General features: G+C 38.2%; 1 protein-coding gene across 3 annotated transcripts in view; it reads left to right on the forward strand.

Moving 5' to 3' along the window:
• CEMIP2 (cell migration inducing hyaluronidase 2) overlaps positions 1-18,595 on the forward strand; it is an 87,101-nt gene that overhangs the window by 34,739 nt on the left and 33,767 nt on the right. For 2 of the 3 annotated variants that reach the window (XM_063636997.1, XM_055272275.2), the window contains exons 6-13: positions 1,807-1,995; positions 4,264-4,433; positions 5,879-6,088; positions 6,541-6,746; positions 6,880-6,949; positions 11,341-11,469; positions 13,900-13,988; positions 17,380-17,511. In XM_063636997.1, the coding sequence (XP_063493067.1) occupies positions 1,807-1,995; positions 4,264-4,433; positions 5,879-6,088; positions 6,541-6,746; positions 6,880-6,949; positions 11,341-11,469; positions 13,900-13,988; positions 17,380-17,511 (1,195 nt within the window). The remainder of the gene's footprint in view (positions 1-1,806; positions 1,996-4,263; positions 4,434-5,878; positions 6,089-6,540; positions 6,747-6,879; positions 6,950-11,340; positions 11,470-13,899; positions 13,989-17,379; positions 17,512-18,595) is intronic. The other variant, XM_055272276.2, reaches the window with a different exon arrangement.

Below are 18,595 nucleotides of genomic sequence, written 5' to 3' on the forward strand. Positions count from 1 at the left end.
TTCCTTCTCTGTCAATGTTATGAAGTAGTTCTCATCGATTTCATAGACATTTCCATTAAATCAGCTTTTGGTTTATGACAGATTATATTATGAATGTTAAAAAGCAGAAAACATTTCTATACTGGATAGCATGTAAAAGAAGCCAAGTTATGAAGTTGGATCAGATTTTCAGTTCTTATCTGCTTAATTGGGAACTAACTTTGACTTTCAAAGAAGATATTAGTAAAGATCAGTAATTAGTAGTCATTAAATTACATAATTTACATCATCCCAGCAAAGGAGCTGAGTTGGACAGGGGCACCATCATGTGACCTCAGGTTACATTGCAGATCATACTGGTCATACTCTTCCATTCAGTAGACATCCGTGGATACATAACACAAACAAGACAGAGTAGTGCATATGTAAATAATGTATCCTGCTACCTTCACTGATGCAGCTTCCAAGGAGGTGAGCAGTCCTCCCACTGGGAAGGTATGAACAATACCAGGCAGTATACTGAGAGAATACCAGAGAGAGAAAGGTTGCTTCCAACAAGGATGTTTGGGAAGTCTTTAAAGAATTGCCTGAACTTCATAAAAAGGACAGTATGTTGGTTGGTCAAGAAGAATGGAAGGACATTTTAGGGGAAGAATAAAGCATGAGCAAAGGCACAGAGATGAAGGGTTTTCTGAGACAGATTTTTATGTTACTTTTTTGAGAGAAGATCTTGCTTTGTTGCCTAGGATGGAGTGCAGTGGCACAGTCATGGCTCACTGCAGTCTCAAACTCCTGTGCTCAGGTGATCCTCCCACCTCAGACTCCCAAGTAGCTGGGACCACAAGCGTGTGCCACCACGCCCAGCTACTTCTAAAAATATTTTGTAGAGATGTGGCCTCGCTCTGTTGCTCAAGCTAGTCTTGAACTCCTGGGCTCAAGTGATCCACTGGCATCGGCCTCTCAAATTGTTGAGATTATAGGCGTGAGCCACTGTGCCCAGCCACAAATTGTTATATATTTACTTATTTTTGAGACAGGGTCTTGCTGTGTCTCATAGGCTGGAATGTGGTGGCCCGATCATAGCTCACCACAGCCTTAACCTTCCTGGCTCAAGCAGTCCTCCCACCTCAGCTGCCCAAGGAGCTGGGGATATAGGCACACACCACCATGCCTGGCCAATGTTTTTTGTAGGGACAGGGGTCTCACTATGTTGCCCAGGCTGGTCTTGAACTGCTGAGCTCAAGTGATCCTCCTGCCTTGGCCTCCTGAAGTGCTGAGATTACAGGTGTGAACCACCACGCCTGACCCACAAATTCTTATTCTTAATATTAAGATTGCTAGTGTGCTAATGTCCTATCCATTTTTCTGTGCTTGGATCAACTTGAAGCACTGGGTATTTATTACAGACCTATCCTCTGCTTGACAACTTCTGGAATATATGTACTTGTCACATACTAGAATTGTTTGGGGTCAATATAACAGTTGTTGCACTGAGTTGAATATAGCAAGAGATTTGGGGATCTACAGCCTTCTTCAAAATTATAAAATAATAGTTTACTAAGGTGACATCTTGTGTTCCTTCATGGCTAGAGGTACGTGGGGCATTCTCCCCTTAAGGGCAGGGATCGCTCTGTTTTCATATTTTTATTATTTATATCTGTAGAGTGACTAATACATGGTAGCATGCATAAAAATTTGCTGAATCGTGGTTATCTTAACTTTTGATTTGTGAATCAGTGTGAGGGTTGATTTTAGAGAGAAAAAAGTATTGTTAATGTATCTCTTTCTTTTTCTTTTTTTTTTTGTTTTTTTTTTTTTTTGTTTTAGGCGTTTCTCTTTCAGGTTTCCGGGTAGAGATTGTAGATGGAGTGAAGCTAAATTTGCTAGATGATGTTAGTAGTTGGAAACCTGGAGACCAGATTGTGGTCGCAAGCACAGACTATTCGATGTACCAAGCAGAGGAGTTCACTCTTCTTCCCTGTTCTGAATGCAGCCATTTTCAGGTCAAAGTCAAAGGTATTAAACTGCTTAGAGTACTTCTTGGGAAACACACTATTTTCTTGGGATTTGATTCCTGGAATCCTTTTTCCTCTCAATCACTACCATCACCACCACCACCACCACCATCACCATCATCAGTATTGAAAGTCGTAGCAGTGGAGTGCATCGAACACTAGATTCCAGGGAATGTTAGATAAAAATAGCTATTGAGCAATATTCTTGCTGCTAGTGATACATATTGCTTTAGTTTCTTTGTATAAAAAAGAAGAGATCTCAACTAGAGAAATTGATTTTCCAAGGTCTTTTCCATTATTTTAAGTTTCTGGGGTACATGTGCAGGATGTGTAGGTTCCTTACATAGGTAAACGTGTGCCATGGTGGTTTGCTGCACCTACCAACCCTTCACCTAAGTATTAAGCCCAGCATGCATTAGCTATTTTTCCTGATGCTCTCCCTCCCCCTGCCTCCCCTCCATTTTCTTTTGTATTAATTTTCTATTATCAGATAATAGTAAACCCAATGATGAATCAGATCCATTTATTAATAGAAGTATTTCTTAATTAAAAGAAATCCTATGGTTTTCGAGTGCCTATTTGATTAGCATAAAAAAAGATCTCACTAATATTTAAAATGGAATCAAATAGGTATTTTCATAAGACTACATTTCCTGGCTGGGAGCGGTGGCTCCCGCCTATAATCCCAGCACTTTGGGAGGCTGAGGCAAGTGGATCACTTGTGGTTAGGCGTTTGAGACCAGCCTGGCCAATATGGTGAAACCCTGTCTCTACTAAAAATACAAAAAACATTAGCTGGGCATGGTGGCACAAGGCTTGTAATCCCAGCTGCTAGGGAGGCTGAGGCAGGAGAATCACTTGAACCCAGGAGGCGAAGGTCGCAGTGAGCTGAGATCATGTCACTGCACTGCAGCCTGGGAGACAGAGCGAGACTGCGTCTCAAAAAAAAAAAAAAAAACAAAGACTACACAAAGAAATTCTTACTGTAAGTTGCATATTGAAAGAATGCCTGACACTTACCGGGCACTCATTTTGAGCCTGGTACTAGGCATAGCCCCTTTGTACATTGCTTCATTTATGGGATTCATTGTGCATTTCACTCATTCTATTGCTTTTCTTTTGAACTCAAGATTATACATTTATGGTATAAAACAAAAGAGTTTACAGTAACTGTTAAGTAAGTGCTTCTTTAGTTTTTCAGTAATTTAGAGTAATAGGCAGAGCTTCAACATTTAAGGAAAAATTTTCTGCTTTGGAAAAAAATAGTGATTGGCTCACTTGGCCTTTTTTGCCTGTGCTTCATTCAACATTGTACTTTTCCTTCTTGGTAATACAGGGCATAAACAAAACAAGAACACTGCCACCAACAAAAAACCCCCACAACTATGATACCATCTGGCATTAATCTTTTTGGAAATTCCAATTCTTGTTAACACGTCTGCATGATGAGTCTTCATGAACTGTCCCCCCATGATTGATGTGTATTTTTCCTTCCTGAGTTTATATAATAAGCTCATCAGTGAAAAGCTCATTATTAAAGTGCTTCTACACTTCCAGTAAATGTGGGAATTTAAAAGAATGCATAATAACATAAAATAAGAAGAAATGAGAAAGAAAAGATGGTAATTTATCTATTGTTAATGTCCAGTTGCAGATTACTTTAGCTTTCAGGTAAAAGCGTAAACAATTTGACACCCTGATATTAATATCTACACACCATCTGTTTTATGGACTCACCATGCATTTGGTTCTTCATATGCCCTAAGGGAGGAGACCAAGAGCGTATGGACAGAAACTGGGATGGATCATTAGATTCCAGATTATTAGTGCTGTTGAAGGGAGGATTGAGCTGCTTCAGGAAGGAACAAGCTTTCTGTCAGTGTGTGGGTTTGGAAATTGGCAGAACAGTTAGTAGTGAGGGTTCAGGCAGTGGGTGGGGGCTGGACTAGATAATCTTTAAATTCCCTGTGTTGGGAGGCTGAGGCAGGAGAATGGCATGAACCCGGGAGGCGGAGCTTGCAGTGAGCCAAGATCATGCCACTGCACTCCAGCCTGGGGGACAGAGTGAGACTCTGTCTCACCAAAAAAACAAAAAACAAACAAAATCCCTGTGTCCTGGGATTCTGACTCTGAGGTGTCAGAGAATGGGAGCAGATGATAAGTTGTCAGGATCATCTTGGGGTTATGGAATGAAGAGAATGTCTTTTCGAAGTGAGTTTCATGTTTTCTTTGTTCTAATATTCTTTTTTTCCTTGGTCATATCAACCAGAAACCCCTCAGTTCCTGCACATGGGTGAGATCATAGACGGTGTAGACATGAGAGCTGAGGTTGGAATTCTTACCCGGAATATTGTGATCCAAGGAGAAGTGGAGGACTCGTGCTACGCAGAAAATCAGTGCCAATTTTTTGATTATGATACCTTTGGGGGGCACGTTATGGTAGGCAAAAGGATTTGATTATTTCTTTGAAATCCTGGTTGCTAAATATGTGTTTGAAGAAACTGTCAAGTTTTGGAACGAGATATAAATGGATATTAAAAGCAAATCATGTTTTGTTTCTCAAATGACAATGAGGAGGTTTTAGATGATTAAAATAGAATGTTATGACTTCAGTTAGTTGACCTGGACCTCTAGTTAAACCATTTAAGAATTGTTCCATGAAAAGTCAAATCAACATATTGGGAAGAACCAATTACAGAGACAAAAAAAAAAAAAAACAACAAAAAACCCGAAGGCTCTTGGTTGGTATCCATGCATGCGATTTCTGAAAGAATCAATTAGTTTTTTAAAAAGCATAGTATTACCAAAGGGTTAGCAATACTAGCAAGCACATGCAAAATATGTTTCTATAAAATATTTTTTGTATGCAAATTTTTGTTCTGGAAAAATTTTGAGCACTTACTATATGCTAGGCAGTATTCTGTTAATATATACTAATCTGTTGGACTGCTGGGCTGCATTTTGGCTACATGTGTTTTTAAATCACTTTTTGTGCATTGAGTAGGCTGTGGTTGTAAGTAGCATTTCTGTTACAAGGATTTTTTTTTTTTTTTTTTTTTTTTTGAGATACAGTCTCATTCTGTCACCCAGGATGGAGTGCAGTGGCATGATCACAACTGACTGTGGCCTCAATATCCTGGGATCAAGTGATCCTCCCACCTCAGCCCCGCCAAATAGCTGGGACTACAGGTGTACACCACTGCGCCTGGCTAATTTTTTTTTTTTTTTTTTTTTTGAGACAAAGTTTTGCCATGTTGCCCAGGCCGGTATTGAACTCCTGGGCTCAAGCAATTTCCCCACCTTGGCCTCCCAAAGTGCTAGGTGTGAGCCACTGTATCCCGCCTGTTACAAGGATTTCTGAAATGTTGATCAGTACTATTCCCTTGTTTTTCGTAATATGATTGAAAATCTAGGGTTTAAAAATATTGAGAGTGCTCAAACTTTGGATCACAGAAGAACTTTTTAAAATAACTTAAGCCAACAATATTATGTGCTAACTAAAACACTGGGGAGGATCTAGAAATAAATAACTATTTATCAGACTCTGATGGAGGTTATAGAAGTGAAAGAACAAGATGAGACTGGGAATGACCAAAATATGTGAACAAGTCAAAACACTTACGCAGAGATCATTATCGCAGGTTTCCTGATTACATTTGCCTTTATTCCTAATTGGAGACTATTTTTGTGGCTCTTTAAAGCATTTGCTTTTGTAAAGAAGCATTTGCTAAATTATTAACTGGCAATCTGGGAAAACAGGATGCAAAAGAAAATCGAATGTTTTAATAAGTATTCTCGTTTGGATGTTTTCTACTAAAACAATATTTTTTGCTACTTCCCTATTCTGAAAAGTATGAGTTTGATTTTAGTACCTTGACTTACAGATAATGAAAAATTTTACTTCAGTCCATCTTTCTTATGTGGAATTGAAACACATGGGTCAGCAGCAGATGGGGCGATATCCTGTTCATTTTCACCTGTGTGGAGACGTGGATTATAAAGGAGGATACAGACACGCAACATTTGTGGACGGCCTGTCTATTCATCACAGCTTCTCAAGGTGCATCACTGTGCATGGGACAAATGGCTTGCTAGTAAGTAGCCTCATATTAGGTCAACCTATATTATTGAAATAGCTAACTCTCTTTAATTCTCATGTCTTCTCAATTTTATATAAGTAAACTGTTTAGCCATATGCCTTGCTCTGTCCTGCCTTTTTTGAGCATTCCAAGATTTTTCTGTCTGAAGGAAGCCTACCTTTCTAACCACCCAGAGTATCCTTTTTTAAATTTAATTCAATTTTATATTTTGTATTTTATTTTTATTTATTTGTTTACAATTTATTTTTATTTTTTTTCCCCTGTGGGACCCAAGCAGATTATCCCCTTCAGAGATAAATTAAGCCTGACATTTCACTTTGCCCATTCTGCTAAGGTTCAAACCTGTTTTTCCATTTGTACTGAACATGCTACACTGAATAGCGCTTGTCACTTAAATCACAATCAGTCTTGTTACCAATGACATTAATATACTTTTATTTCTGCAGATAAAAGACACCATTGGATTTGACACACTAGGCCATTGTTTCTTTTTGGAAGATGGTATTGAACAGAGGAATACTTTGTTCCACAATCTGGGACTCCTCACCAAGCCGGGCACTCTCCTGCCCACTGATAGGAACAACTCCATGTGTACCACCATGCGAGATAAAGTGTTTGGAAATTACATTCCTGTGCCTGCCACTGACTGTATGTGAGTAATTGGCAGAGAGAAAAACCCATGCGTCAAGGCCTTTGACTTTTGGGGAAGAGGTTTTGGGGGAAGTTTTTAGTGGGCAGGAGTTTTTATGAAGAATGTTTAAATCACCTTGAAAAATGCCTTGCAGGGCTGTTTCGACTTTCTGGATTGCTCATCCCAACAATAATCTGATTAATAATGCAGCTGCAGGCTCACAGGTAAATAATGTTAAAGTGACCTCAGATGTTTTCTTGTTTATAAATAGTCTGGTTTATTTGGATTTAATGTCATGTGTGCCAGTGTAACCCAAGCATGACATTGTTTTCTGGTATTACTTGTTTAGCTGAGAGCAGAATATGGTAGAGATGATTATTCTATTTCTCCTAAATTCTTTGTGCCCATTAGTATCTTTTTGGTAATCTTTTTTTTTTTTTTTTTTTTTTTTTTTTTTTTGAGACGGAGTCTCGGTCTGTTGCCCAGGCTGGAGTGCAGTGGCGTGATCTCGTCTCACTGCAAGCTCCGCTTCCCGGGTTCACTCCATTCTCCTGCCTCAGCCTCCTGAGTAGCTGGGACCACAGGCGCCCGCTACCATGCCTGGCTAATTTTCTGTATTTATACTAGAGTTGGGGTTTCACCTTGTTAGGATGGTCTCAATCTCCTGACCTTGTGATCTGCCCGCCTTGGCCTCCCAAAGTGCTGGGATTACAGGCATGAGCCACCGTGCCCGGCCTGTGCCCATTAGTATCTATGAGTTTAATAAGAGAGATGCCAAAGGGGGAAAAGAAGTGGGCTAATCACTAGGTTTATGTTGTTTCCAGAGTGTATTTTTGGTATATTAGGTACAACCTTTCTGGCTTCTCATATTTAAGTCATACGTGGCCAAGTAACTGATAATTTCAATTTCAGGATGTTGATAAAAATAGGCTTAGGTCAGGCACAGTGGCTCACGCCTGTAATCCCAGCACTTTGGGAGGCCAAGGCGGTTGGATCACTTGAGCTCAGGAGTTTGAGACCAGCCTGAGCAACATGGCGAAACCCAATCTTCACCTCCCCCTACATCCCCCCACAAAAAAGTCAGGCCTACTGGGGCATTCCTATTGTCCCAGTGACTTGGGAGGCTGGGGTGGGAGGATACTTGAGCCCAGGAGGGGGAGGATACTTGAGCCCAGGAGGTGGAGACTGCTGTGAGCCAAGATTGCGCCACTGTACTCCAGCCCGGGTAACAGAGTGAGACCCCATGTCAATAAAAACACACACACACAAAAACAAAAAAACCCCACAAAAAAGCCTTAGCTTTTCTTTATGAGAATGGATTATTTTGGAGAATACCATGACAGTTGTCACTCTGGTCAGGGGGCACACCCTTTTGTTGAATGTAAGGCTTTATATACACGTGGGAATTTCATTTCCTTGGGAAAGCAGCAAAACTCATTATTATGAATTAAGACACACATGAGAATAATTTTTAAGAGACTAAATGATATTTTTGGGTAGTAGAAATGTCCCCTGGATAAGTTTGGAGAAATTTGTATTTATTATTGAGAGTTTTAGTGTTATTAAAACTGCTAATTTAAAACCTAAATGAATCTTTTTTTTTTTCTCCCTGAGACAGGGTCTTGCTCTGTCACCCAGGTTGAAGTGTAGTGGTGTGACCTTGGCTTACTGCACCCTCTGCCTCTTGGGCTCAAGCCATCTTCCCACCTCAGCCTTCTGAGTAGCTGATACTACAGGCACATGCCATCACACCTGCTGATTTTATATATATATATAAAGATATATATATATGTATATATATATAAAGATATATATGTGTATATATATAAAGATATATATGTATATATATATATAAAGATATATATGTATATATATATAAAGATATATATGTATATATATATAAAGATATATATGTATATATATAAAGATATATATGTATATATATACATATATAAAGATATATATGTATATATATATACATATATAAAGATAGATATATATGTGTATATATATATATATATATAAAGATAGATATATATGTATATATATATATATATATATAAAGATAGATATATATGTATATATCTAGAGAGAGAGAGAGAGAGAGAGAGAAAAGGTTTTGCTGTGTTGCCTAGACAGGTCTCGAACTCCGGGGCTCAAGCTGTCCACTTGCCTTAGCCTCCCAAAGTTTTAGGATTACAGTCATGAGCCACCATACTCAGACTAAATGAATCTTTTTTTTTTTTTTGAGACGAAGTCTCACTCTGTCTCCCAGGCTGGAGTGCAGTGGCACAGTGTTGGCTCACTGCAACCTCCGCCTCCTGTGTTCAAGCGATTCTCCTGCCTCAGCCTCCCAAGTAGCTGGGATTACAGGCGCCTGCCACCACGCCTGGCTAATTTTTGTATTTTTAGTAGAGACGGGGTTTCACCATATTGGCCAGGCTGGTCTCGAACTCCTGACCTCAGGTGATCTGCCCGCCTTGGCCTCCCAAAGTGCTGGGATTATAGGCGTGAGCCACCGCACCCAGCCGCTAAATGAATCTTTTAAGATAGTATGCTATCGAGATTTTAACTGTGTTGAAGACTGCAATTAAAAAAATGAAATTTGCAGTGATACCTAAATATTCATATTTATACCTCATGGCTATTTAAAGTTTTTAGAAGGAAATAAATACCTAGCATTTTTTGCTAAGATGAAGCAAAAGATTAGTTGAAGGGAGTATTTATTTGAGATAACAAGAAAAAAGGCATCAGTGGGTGACGGTTTGAACTCATGTCTATTATTTTCTTTAAAAACATAAAACATAATCTGAAGGTCCCTGTCAATTGAAGATTCTTATTTGACAGGGCGGAAACCCAGACATTTGATCATTTTCGGTTTTCATTCATTCATTTTTCATCAAATATTTGTTGAGCCTGTATGAGGTTTGTGCTAGAGTTTCTAACTGGAAAGTGAGTTTTTGAGTAGAGATGACCAAGAAGTTGATGCACAGCCATCTTCTGATCTATGTGACATTATGTGTCAACAGCCAGAACAAAGATTTCTTTTAGCTCTTTTTAGAAGTCAGGGCTTGAAGATTAAAGCAAATTGCCGAGAGTTCATGAAAAATAGAAGGTGAGGCCGCTAGATACCCTTACTGTGGCTCATGTGAGAAAAGAAGAAAGCATTGCATGTATGTTCTTCCTTTTTATTCTGTGAGCTGTTTATTTTCTCTCTAGAAAAACTGTTCCAGTAAAAGCTAATTTGGGCAGGGTTTTTCCTCCCAAAGTAAATCAAACCATTTTTTCATTGTACCTTTCCACTGCCTTTTACAAAGCTCCTTTTACCTGTGTTGACACCACTGTGTTTTAACAGGAAACAGCTGCTACTCCCTTATCCCTGTCCCACTCCCATCTCCATCACCATCGTATCCTAGGATTGTCCACTCTGCCCTCAGCTTATGGGTTATGGTATGGAGTTTTCTTCTGACCCTCCGGGTCTTATCCCGTCGACTTGTCTGTTTTGTGCCCAGAAGAGTTGAGGTAGCAAACATTTTTCAGAGTAGTTTGTTTTATTAAGACCCATTTGTAAACTTTTATCATGGAAAATGTTACACATGGCATTCATTTTGGTGTGTAGGTATATATATATATATATATATGTTTCCATAATTCCTCTCTCATCTCTCCTCCCAATTTGTTACAGCTAGTAAGTACTTCTTAGGTATATTATATTTTAATTATCTCTATATTTCTTATTAGACTATGAATTATTTGAGAATAGTCTTACTGTATACCTGGCACATAGTGAGCACTAAATAAATATGTGCTGAATTTGAATTAATGCTGTCCTTTTACACTGTATGATTAAGTTTTAACAAACTATTTAATCGAAGTTCCATAAAGTGAAGTTGTCCTTCACATTGGGCTGATTTTTAATTGAGTTGTAAAATAAAGAATTGTCAAGGGAATTAACATTTATTTCCATTTTTATGTCTCATTTTTGAGTGTCAAAAAATTTTAAACTGTTCTGTTCCTATTAAGGTGAGTAATACTGAAATTGAACAGACAGGGCTCAGCCGGAGACAGCATCCTGATTCATACGTGTGGTGGTTTTTTTTTCTTTGGCAAAAATTTGCCTCGGGACAGGAAGGGCATTAGACTTGTTTGAAAGAAGTCAGTGATCTCTGCGTGCTGGTGTACAGTTGTTTAATAGGCATGACTCATCTATTGAACAGGTTTTGAGGTAAACAGATAAAAACCATATTGCTTAATGGCTGTGCTGTCTTGGTCACATGGAAAGCCAATTTGGTTTTAATTCTGCATAACTTTTAATGTAGATAATGATGGAAAAGTTTTGAAAGTGAATTTTTATACCAGCCAATTATTTCTCTTCTGTCCAATCCTGCAAGCAAAATTAAATAATAATTTTTTTAAAATTGCTTTTTAAAAAAAGTACATGATATAACCACTTTGAGATGTGTGTACAACTTTTTATTGTCACTTCTGAACCTGCAATAATGAAAAATTGAGGTGAAAAAGATTAAACTTGCTGGTGAAGCAGTTAGTTTATGAGAGTGTTTCATAGATATCTGTATAAATCAGGCTTTTAATGGGCTTGTCCTTTCATTTGTAGGATGCTGGAATGTGGTATTTATTCCACAAGGAACCTACTGGGGAATCCAGTGGATTGCAGCTCTTGGCAAAACCAGAACTCACTCCATTGGGTATATTTTATAACAACAGGGTCCATTCAAATTTTAAGGTAGGTTTCTAAGTTTTAACAATTAGTACATATGCTAGACAGTGTAAAGGATGAACTATTGTGATTTTATTTTAGTCCACTTTGTGCTGCTGTAGTAGAATATCACAGACTAGTTAACTTATAATGAACAGAAATTTATTTGGCTCACAGTTCTGAAGGCTGAGAAGTCCAAGATCAAGGGGACAGCATTTGGTAAGGGTCTTCCTGCTGTGTCATCCGTGGTAGAAGGGCAAGGAGAAGGTGAGAGAGCAATAGAACAAATTTGCTGCCTCAAGCTCTTTTACAGTCAGCATTAATCCATTCGAGAGGGTGAATCCGTTATGACCTAAACACCTCCCATTAGGCTCTACCTCCCAATACTTTTGCACTTTCTAACACATGCTTTTTGGGGGATGTATTCAAACCGTAGTAGATTATAGCTGAGAAATGTCAGTTTTTGGTAGAACTTGTCATCAGAGAAAGTAATTTGTAATTAAAAACAGACACCTAACCCCTCCCTGTTCAGGATGTATAGAGAGCGTTCCATTTATACATACCTATTGCGCATACAGGTATGTGCAACACATACATGCACCTGTAACCTGAATAATTACATAATGGATTTGATTCACGTGTCCTCATCCTCTCTCTTGTTTCTTCTCATCTATTCCTCCCTCTCAACTTCTTTCCAATCTTTAATGTCCTTACTTGTTTCTAGGGAGGTGCACATTAAATAATATGCTTCTAGGGGTTGATAAGCATAATTCATCTCTTCTTTTGATTCACAGTGGCTGGTAGAGTGTCTTATTAGGCATTACAGTAATTATATAAATAGAGAAATATTGCTTAAGAATAGTTGACCTAATTTAAAATGATACAGATCAAGTAAGCTAAAGGCCATTAGGAGTTTCAATTTTTTTGTGAAATTTGGCTCTAACCCTTCACCCCCTGGTGATAAATACATGTGGTTTATTTTGTGCTCACAGACACTTTAATGTTTTGTTATACGTATAATGCCCAGATCCTTTACCCTGATGTGCCCCACACCAGAGTTCAAGGAATACTTTGCATTTATGATACTCAGAGGATCCTTTAAAAACCTAAGTGTGTTAGCGTTTGAAGAGCTTAGAATCACTTGATGAAGAGTTAAGGAAAAAACTATACAAAACTGATTTTTGTGAGCTGAATAGTTGATTAATGTTTATTGAAAATAGCATTTCATAGTAGAAATCCTCAAATTTTCTTAATTGTAAATAGTATAAAAGGCACTTCATTCTAATTGATTTTTTTTTTTTTTTCTTTTTTTGAGACAGTCTTGCTCTGTCACCCAGGCTAGAGTGCAGTGGTGCGATCAAAGCTCACTGCAACCTCTGCCTCCTGGGTTCGAGCAATTCTCTGCCTCAGCCTCCTGAGTAGCTGGGATTACAGGCGTCTGCCACCATGCCCGGCTAATTTTTGCATTTTTAGTAGAGACAGGGTTTCACCATTTTAGCCAGGCTGGTCTTGAACTCCTGACCTTGTGAACTGACATATATTTTGGTTCAGGCCACAGCTGACTAGTAGTTTCGTTCACTGAAACAGACATGCAGGAATAGGTCTGGGCCTAAAAATAAGAATTTTAGTTTGCAACATGTTTTATTTATGTCCATAAGACATTCAAAGGGTACTCAGTACGCAGTAGGATAAGCCTGACCAACCTGGACTAGTACAGATTCGGGAGGCATCAGCAGTTGAAGCCATAAGGACCAGCGTGTGTGTGTGCACATATGTGAGTGTGTGCCTGTGTGTGCATGTATGTGTTTATGGGTTATTCCAAAATGACATGTTTCTTTTTGAGTATTCCAAGAATTCAATCTCCTTTGGCTATAAAGTATTATCCTGGACAATCATTTCCAAATTTAACAAATTAACACCTAATCATCCACTCATGTCATTTAAATTTAATATTCTTATTAAATTAAATTTAATTTCTCTCCATCCTTCAGGTTTCAGCTTTAAGAGGTCACTTCCTTTAGGTGACATTCCCTGAATCCTCTCACCTCCACGCACAAAAAAGCCTTCCTCCAGATGCCCTTCTCTTCTGCCCAAGCCTCATCTGCTTCCTTTAACATATGCTTACGTTTGGGATTGTAATTATTTAATTGCATGTCTTTCTGCTAGTTTTTGTGTTAGCAACAACAAGGATCATATTTTTCTTGTTAACTAATGTATAACACTGGGTGCCTACCAGTAAGTATTTGTTGAATGACTAAATGAGTGAAATGCATTAAATGAGTAGAAAATATCCAGGAAAGTAGCTGTTTTTTTTTTTTACGGTACCTTTGCTGTTGATTCCCTGCCCCACTTTTTGTGGTAGAAGTGATAAGCTAAAATCTGTTTTCATGAATCATTGTATATGTTATTGTAAGTTGGGATTCACATTCATTCCAATCCATTATTTATATTTTTCAGGCTGGCTTATTTATTGACAAAGGTGTCAAAACAACCAACTCTAGTGCTGCTGACCCAAGGGAATACCTCTGTTTGGACAATAGTGCAAGGTAAAGCTGGCTCTTTTAAGTCACACTCAAGCTATACTTTGCCAAAGCAAAACTTTCCAACTGGAGCTCATTGTGTTCTTTCTCTGGTAACACATTTAAAATGAAGTTTTAAAAGTTCATAAAAGGGTTTTTTGAAAACCACTTATTCTGTTGTTCCAGGTCCTGTGACTGGGCTTTTATCTTATTGAAATACCGAAGAGATTGATGTTTTTCTCCTTTTTCATTTCTATAAATAGATGCTAGAGAGAGTTGCAGAAAGAGAAAGAAAAAGGAGGAGATATGTTGAGAAAGTTTCCAAATTTGGTGTGGAGTATGATTCATTGAAAAATAAGTTAAACTAAGATGTTTAGTCTAATCCTCGAAAAACCAAACCATACAGAATTTATTCTTCATGGTCAAAATGAACACTGCATTTAATATTTCAAAAGGAATGATCCCAAATTTGATGAGCAACCTGGTTCTGGTTCAGCCCTTTGTAGCCTCAGATTTACATCATAGCCAGGCTCTAGGTTACTTCCTTTTGTAATCACAAAATGCGTTAGGTATGGATCAGCATTTCAGCAGAGTTCTCTTACATGCTATATATGAGCCAAAATAAAGAAAATGTAGTTTATAACTACATACATATTGATAAGGAATTGGACTCCATTTGGAAGTTGTTATTGAAAAGAACTGATTATAGCAGAAGTAACAAGAGCTTGTGCATATACTGAACTAGTGTTTAGAATATGCTCATATATATATTCATGCGATTTAGACATGGTAAAAATGATAAAAACTAGCATAAATGAATAATAAAACAGCTCATGTATTAAACATCAGGCTTAGAGGATCCAGAAGATATTTAATCTGTTTATCAAAGAGGAAGTTGACTCAACAGTTAATCAGGGCCGGGCGCAGTGGCTCACGCTTGTAATCCCAGCACTTTGGGAGGCCAAGGTGGGTGGATCACCTGAGATCAGGGGTTCAAGCCCAGCCTGGCCAACATGGTGAAGCCCCATCTCTACTAAAAATCCAAAATTTAGCCGGGCGTGATGGCAGACATCTGTAATCTGAGCTACTCAGGAGGCTGAGGCAGGAGAATCACTTGAACCCTGGAAGTAGAGGTTGCAGTGAGCCAAGACTGGGCCACTGCGCTCCAGCCTGAGCAGCAAGGCGAGACTCCATCTCAAAAACAAACAAACAAACAAACAAACAAACAAAAAACCTGTTAATCCCATAAGCCTTTGCTTGCGTCTTCAAGACGTGAAAATATAGGAATCCAAAGATGGACAATTTTAACTGAAGAAAGCTCTTGGTTTGAAATTAGGAAATTTCATCTACAAGAATGAAAGGGCATTAGAACCAACTAGTACGTTTAAAGCAGAGGACAATTAAGAGACAGTTGAGAAGTGTGCTGAAAACTCAATGTTGATAAAAAGAAAATTGGGAAAATTAACTATTTTCTATATGCCAAGTGGGAAAGAAGATGGAAATAAAGGGTATCAAAGCAAGTGGTCAGTTACTGATTGTTTTTTTTCTCCCTGTATATGCCTGGGCGCTGTGGGGGTGTCGTGATTGATTTCTATTGATAGGAAGTTCAGAAAGGTTGAGATGGTTATGGCAGAGAATCAGATGCTGCTTTATAGTACTCTTTTTTTTTTTGCTTTCTTTTAGAACAATATGTCTCCTTTCCAGAACTCTTCCATCTGCTTAGTATTATGTAATGACTGCAAAGCTGTTTGGCAGGAACTACAATGCCAGAGAGTAGATGTTGGCTTAGAGGCAAACTTTTTACCTCTTAAGTCGGAGCTAGTTAGGGTAAAGGGACTTGGGCCATATAATCTAAAGATGGATATGACACTCTTTATTTTCGCAGCTACTGCCCCAGTTTATACCACACGTGCATCTGTCTGAAACACATGAAGATACTTCTGACTGGTCTCCTTAGAGTCCATTCTCTATAATCTATTCTCCAGATAGCAATCAGTGATCTGTTAAAAGAAGAAAAAAGAAATTTGATCACATCCCTTCCTTGATTCCATGCTTCCATTGACTTCCCATTGCATTTCCAATGGAGACCCAGATCTTTACCTAGCCCTTGCCCTCCTCTGTATTCTGTCTCCCTTGCTTCTTTCTCTCCAGCAAACTTCCTTGCTGTTCCTGAACATGCTAAGCTCACTCATGCCTAAGGACATCTGCACTTGCTATTTTCTGTCCATAGCTGCTTCTGCCATCATATCCATTTAGTGAGCACTTACTATGTGCCAACAGGTGTGGTATTAGCATTAGGCAAATGATATTTCCTCACTGGTTGAAAATCTCTACCTGCTGAATTGGTTTTTGAAAAGCTGTGATGTTTTTTTCTTCCATTTGTTTTGTAAGATTAATATAGAAATGATTAAAAAAAAAATAGGTGGCCTTATGGGGCCATTTGAGTATTTGACTATCATGTATTTGAGCATCATAGGGCTGTTTGACTATTTGAGTTGTTATAGTGGACAGTTTTTGACACCAATTGTTTTTACCTTTTCACTAAGGTCCTTAGAACTGTTTTAAAGAAAAAGAAAAGGTGAAGTTCAGTCTTTATAATAAATATGTTAATTAAATACAGTCTGGCTGGGCGTGGTGGCTCACACCTGTAATCTCAGCACTTTGGGAGGCTGAGGTGGGTGGATCACCTGAGGTCAGGAGTTTGAGACCAACCTGGCCAACATGGGGAAACCCCGTCTCTACTAAAAATACAAAACTTAGCTGGGCGTGGTGACGGGTGCCTATAATCCCAGCTACTTGGAAGGCTGAGGCAGGAGAAATGCTTGAACCCGGGAAGCAGAGGTTGCAGTGAGCCAAGATTGCGTCACTGCACTCCAGCCTGGGTGACAGAGTCAGACTCTGTCTCAAAAAAACAAAACATAAAATATAAAAAAAGACAGTCTATTTTAAATTTAGTCATTTTAATGATATTGAGCCCAGTTTTGTCTATAAACATTTAACCAGCATACAACCCAAATTATACTCTAGTTCACATATATGTATGTTGAAATATATTATTAATTTATTAAATAAGTTTATATTAGTAACATGTAACTTAAGGATTTGTAAAGACATGCCAGACTTCCTGATCTGGGTTTTTTTTTGGAAATGATTTTTATGCAATAATATTCTACAGTGTCCATTTTAATTGATTTTTCAAAAATGAACTAAGAAGATGTAAAAGCAGTTGGTTCTCTGGAAACTTGTATGTAAATAAATGTAATTTCTTCTTTGAATCTTTAAAATGTAAGTAAGTTGTATCTTAAGACTTTTTCATTTGTTTTGGTCAAATTTAAATTCTGCTTCTTGACACTTAAGCTTATAACTAGCTAATTCCTATGGCTTTTATATTTTTTAAAATTCTTTTTTTAACCCCTAGATTTCGACCTCATCAGGATGCAAACCCTGAAAAACCACGTGTTGCTGCTTTAATTGACAGGCTCATTGCTTTTAAAAATAATGATAATGGAGCTTGGGTCAGAGGAGGAGATATTATCATTCAAAATTCAGCGTGGGTATTCTCTACCAAGTTATTATATGATGACACTGATGTATTATTTTTCAGATTTTTTTTAAAGCCAGTAGCATGAAAGCACAGTGATGATTCTTGGAATTATATTATTATTAATAGACAGGACAAGCTCTGAGGAAGTATGCTACAGTTAAAAGACTGCAAATGTTTGAAGTTGTCTCATTCTGGTGCTTTTATTGGAACAGAACTTGTCCAGTGACATGAGAGTTTTTGATGAAATTGAACAGAAACCGGGAATTTAACTTTATATAACAAGCATGGTCTATGTCAGAGAGCTAAATAAAACTACCTGGATCTTTTCCCTTCCTCTTGAAAACTCCTTAGTTTTTCTGATGCTCTTCTATTGCCATTCAAAATAAAAGCTTTATAATTCCAACTCAGTAAATCTGTTGACTTATGTCTTAACATGACTTGAGGCAGTAAGTATCTCACTTTTTTCCCGTTTGTATAATTTTAGGAGTGGTTTCATGCATGTTGAGCTAAGATTTAGTGTTCAACAGTCTAGAAAAATGTATGTGTGTATTTTTTTTTCTGGCACTGAAATTAGCTTCTTGGCATTTCACGTCATTTCTGAGTTTTTTCATCCAAAAAACTGATATTGTATTGAATCTGTGGAAATGGCTTCAGAATCATATACCACAGTCTAGTTGTTTTTAAAACATAGCTATAAAAATAATAATTATAGTTAATACTTTGATACACTGCTTACTGTTTGCCAGGCACTGTTCTAAACATTAGAAATTATTATTTTTTGAGACAGGGTCTTGCTCTGTCACCCAGGCTAGAGTGCAGTGGTGCAGTCATAGCTCACTGCAGCCTCAACTTTCTATGCTCAAGCAATCTTCTCACCTTAACCTCCCGAGTAGCTGGGACCACAGGCATGTGCCACAATGCCCTGCTAACTTTTAAATTTTTTGTGGAGACAGGGTGTCCCTGTGTTGCCCATGCTGGTCTTGACTTCCTGGGCTCAAGCGATTCTCCTGCCTCAGCCTCCCAAAGTGTTGGGATTATAGGCATGAGCCACCGTACCTCGCCAACACCAGAAATTATTTAGTATGTTTAA

The sequence above is a fragment of the Symphalangus syndactylus genome, chromosome 3 (assembly GCF_028878055.3).
Source record: "Symphalangus syndactylus isolate Jambi chromosome 3, NHGRI_mSymSyn1-v2.1_pri, whole genome shotgun sequence".
Taxonomy (NCBI): domain Eukaryota; kingdom Metazoa; phylum Chordata; class Mammalia; order Primates; family Hylobatidae; genus Symphalangus; species Symphalangus syndactylus.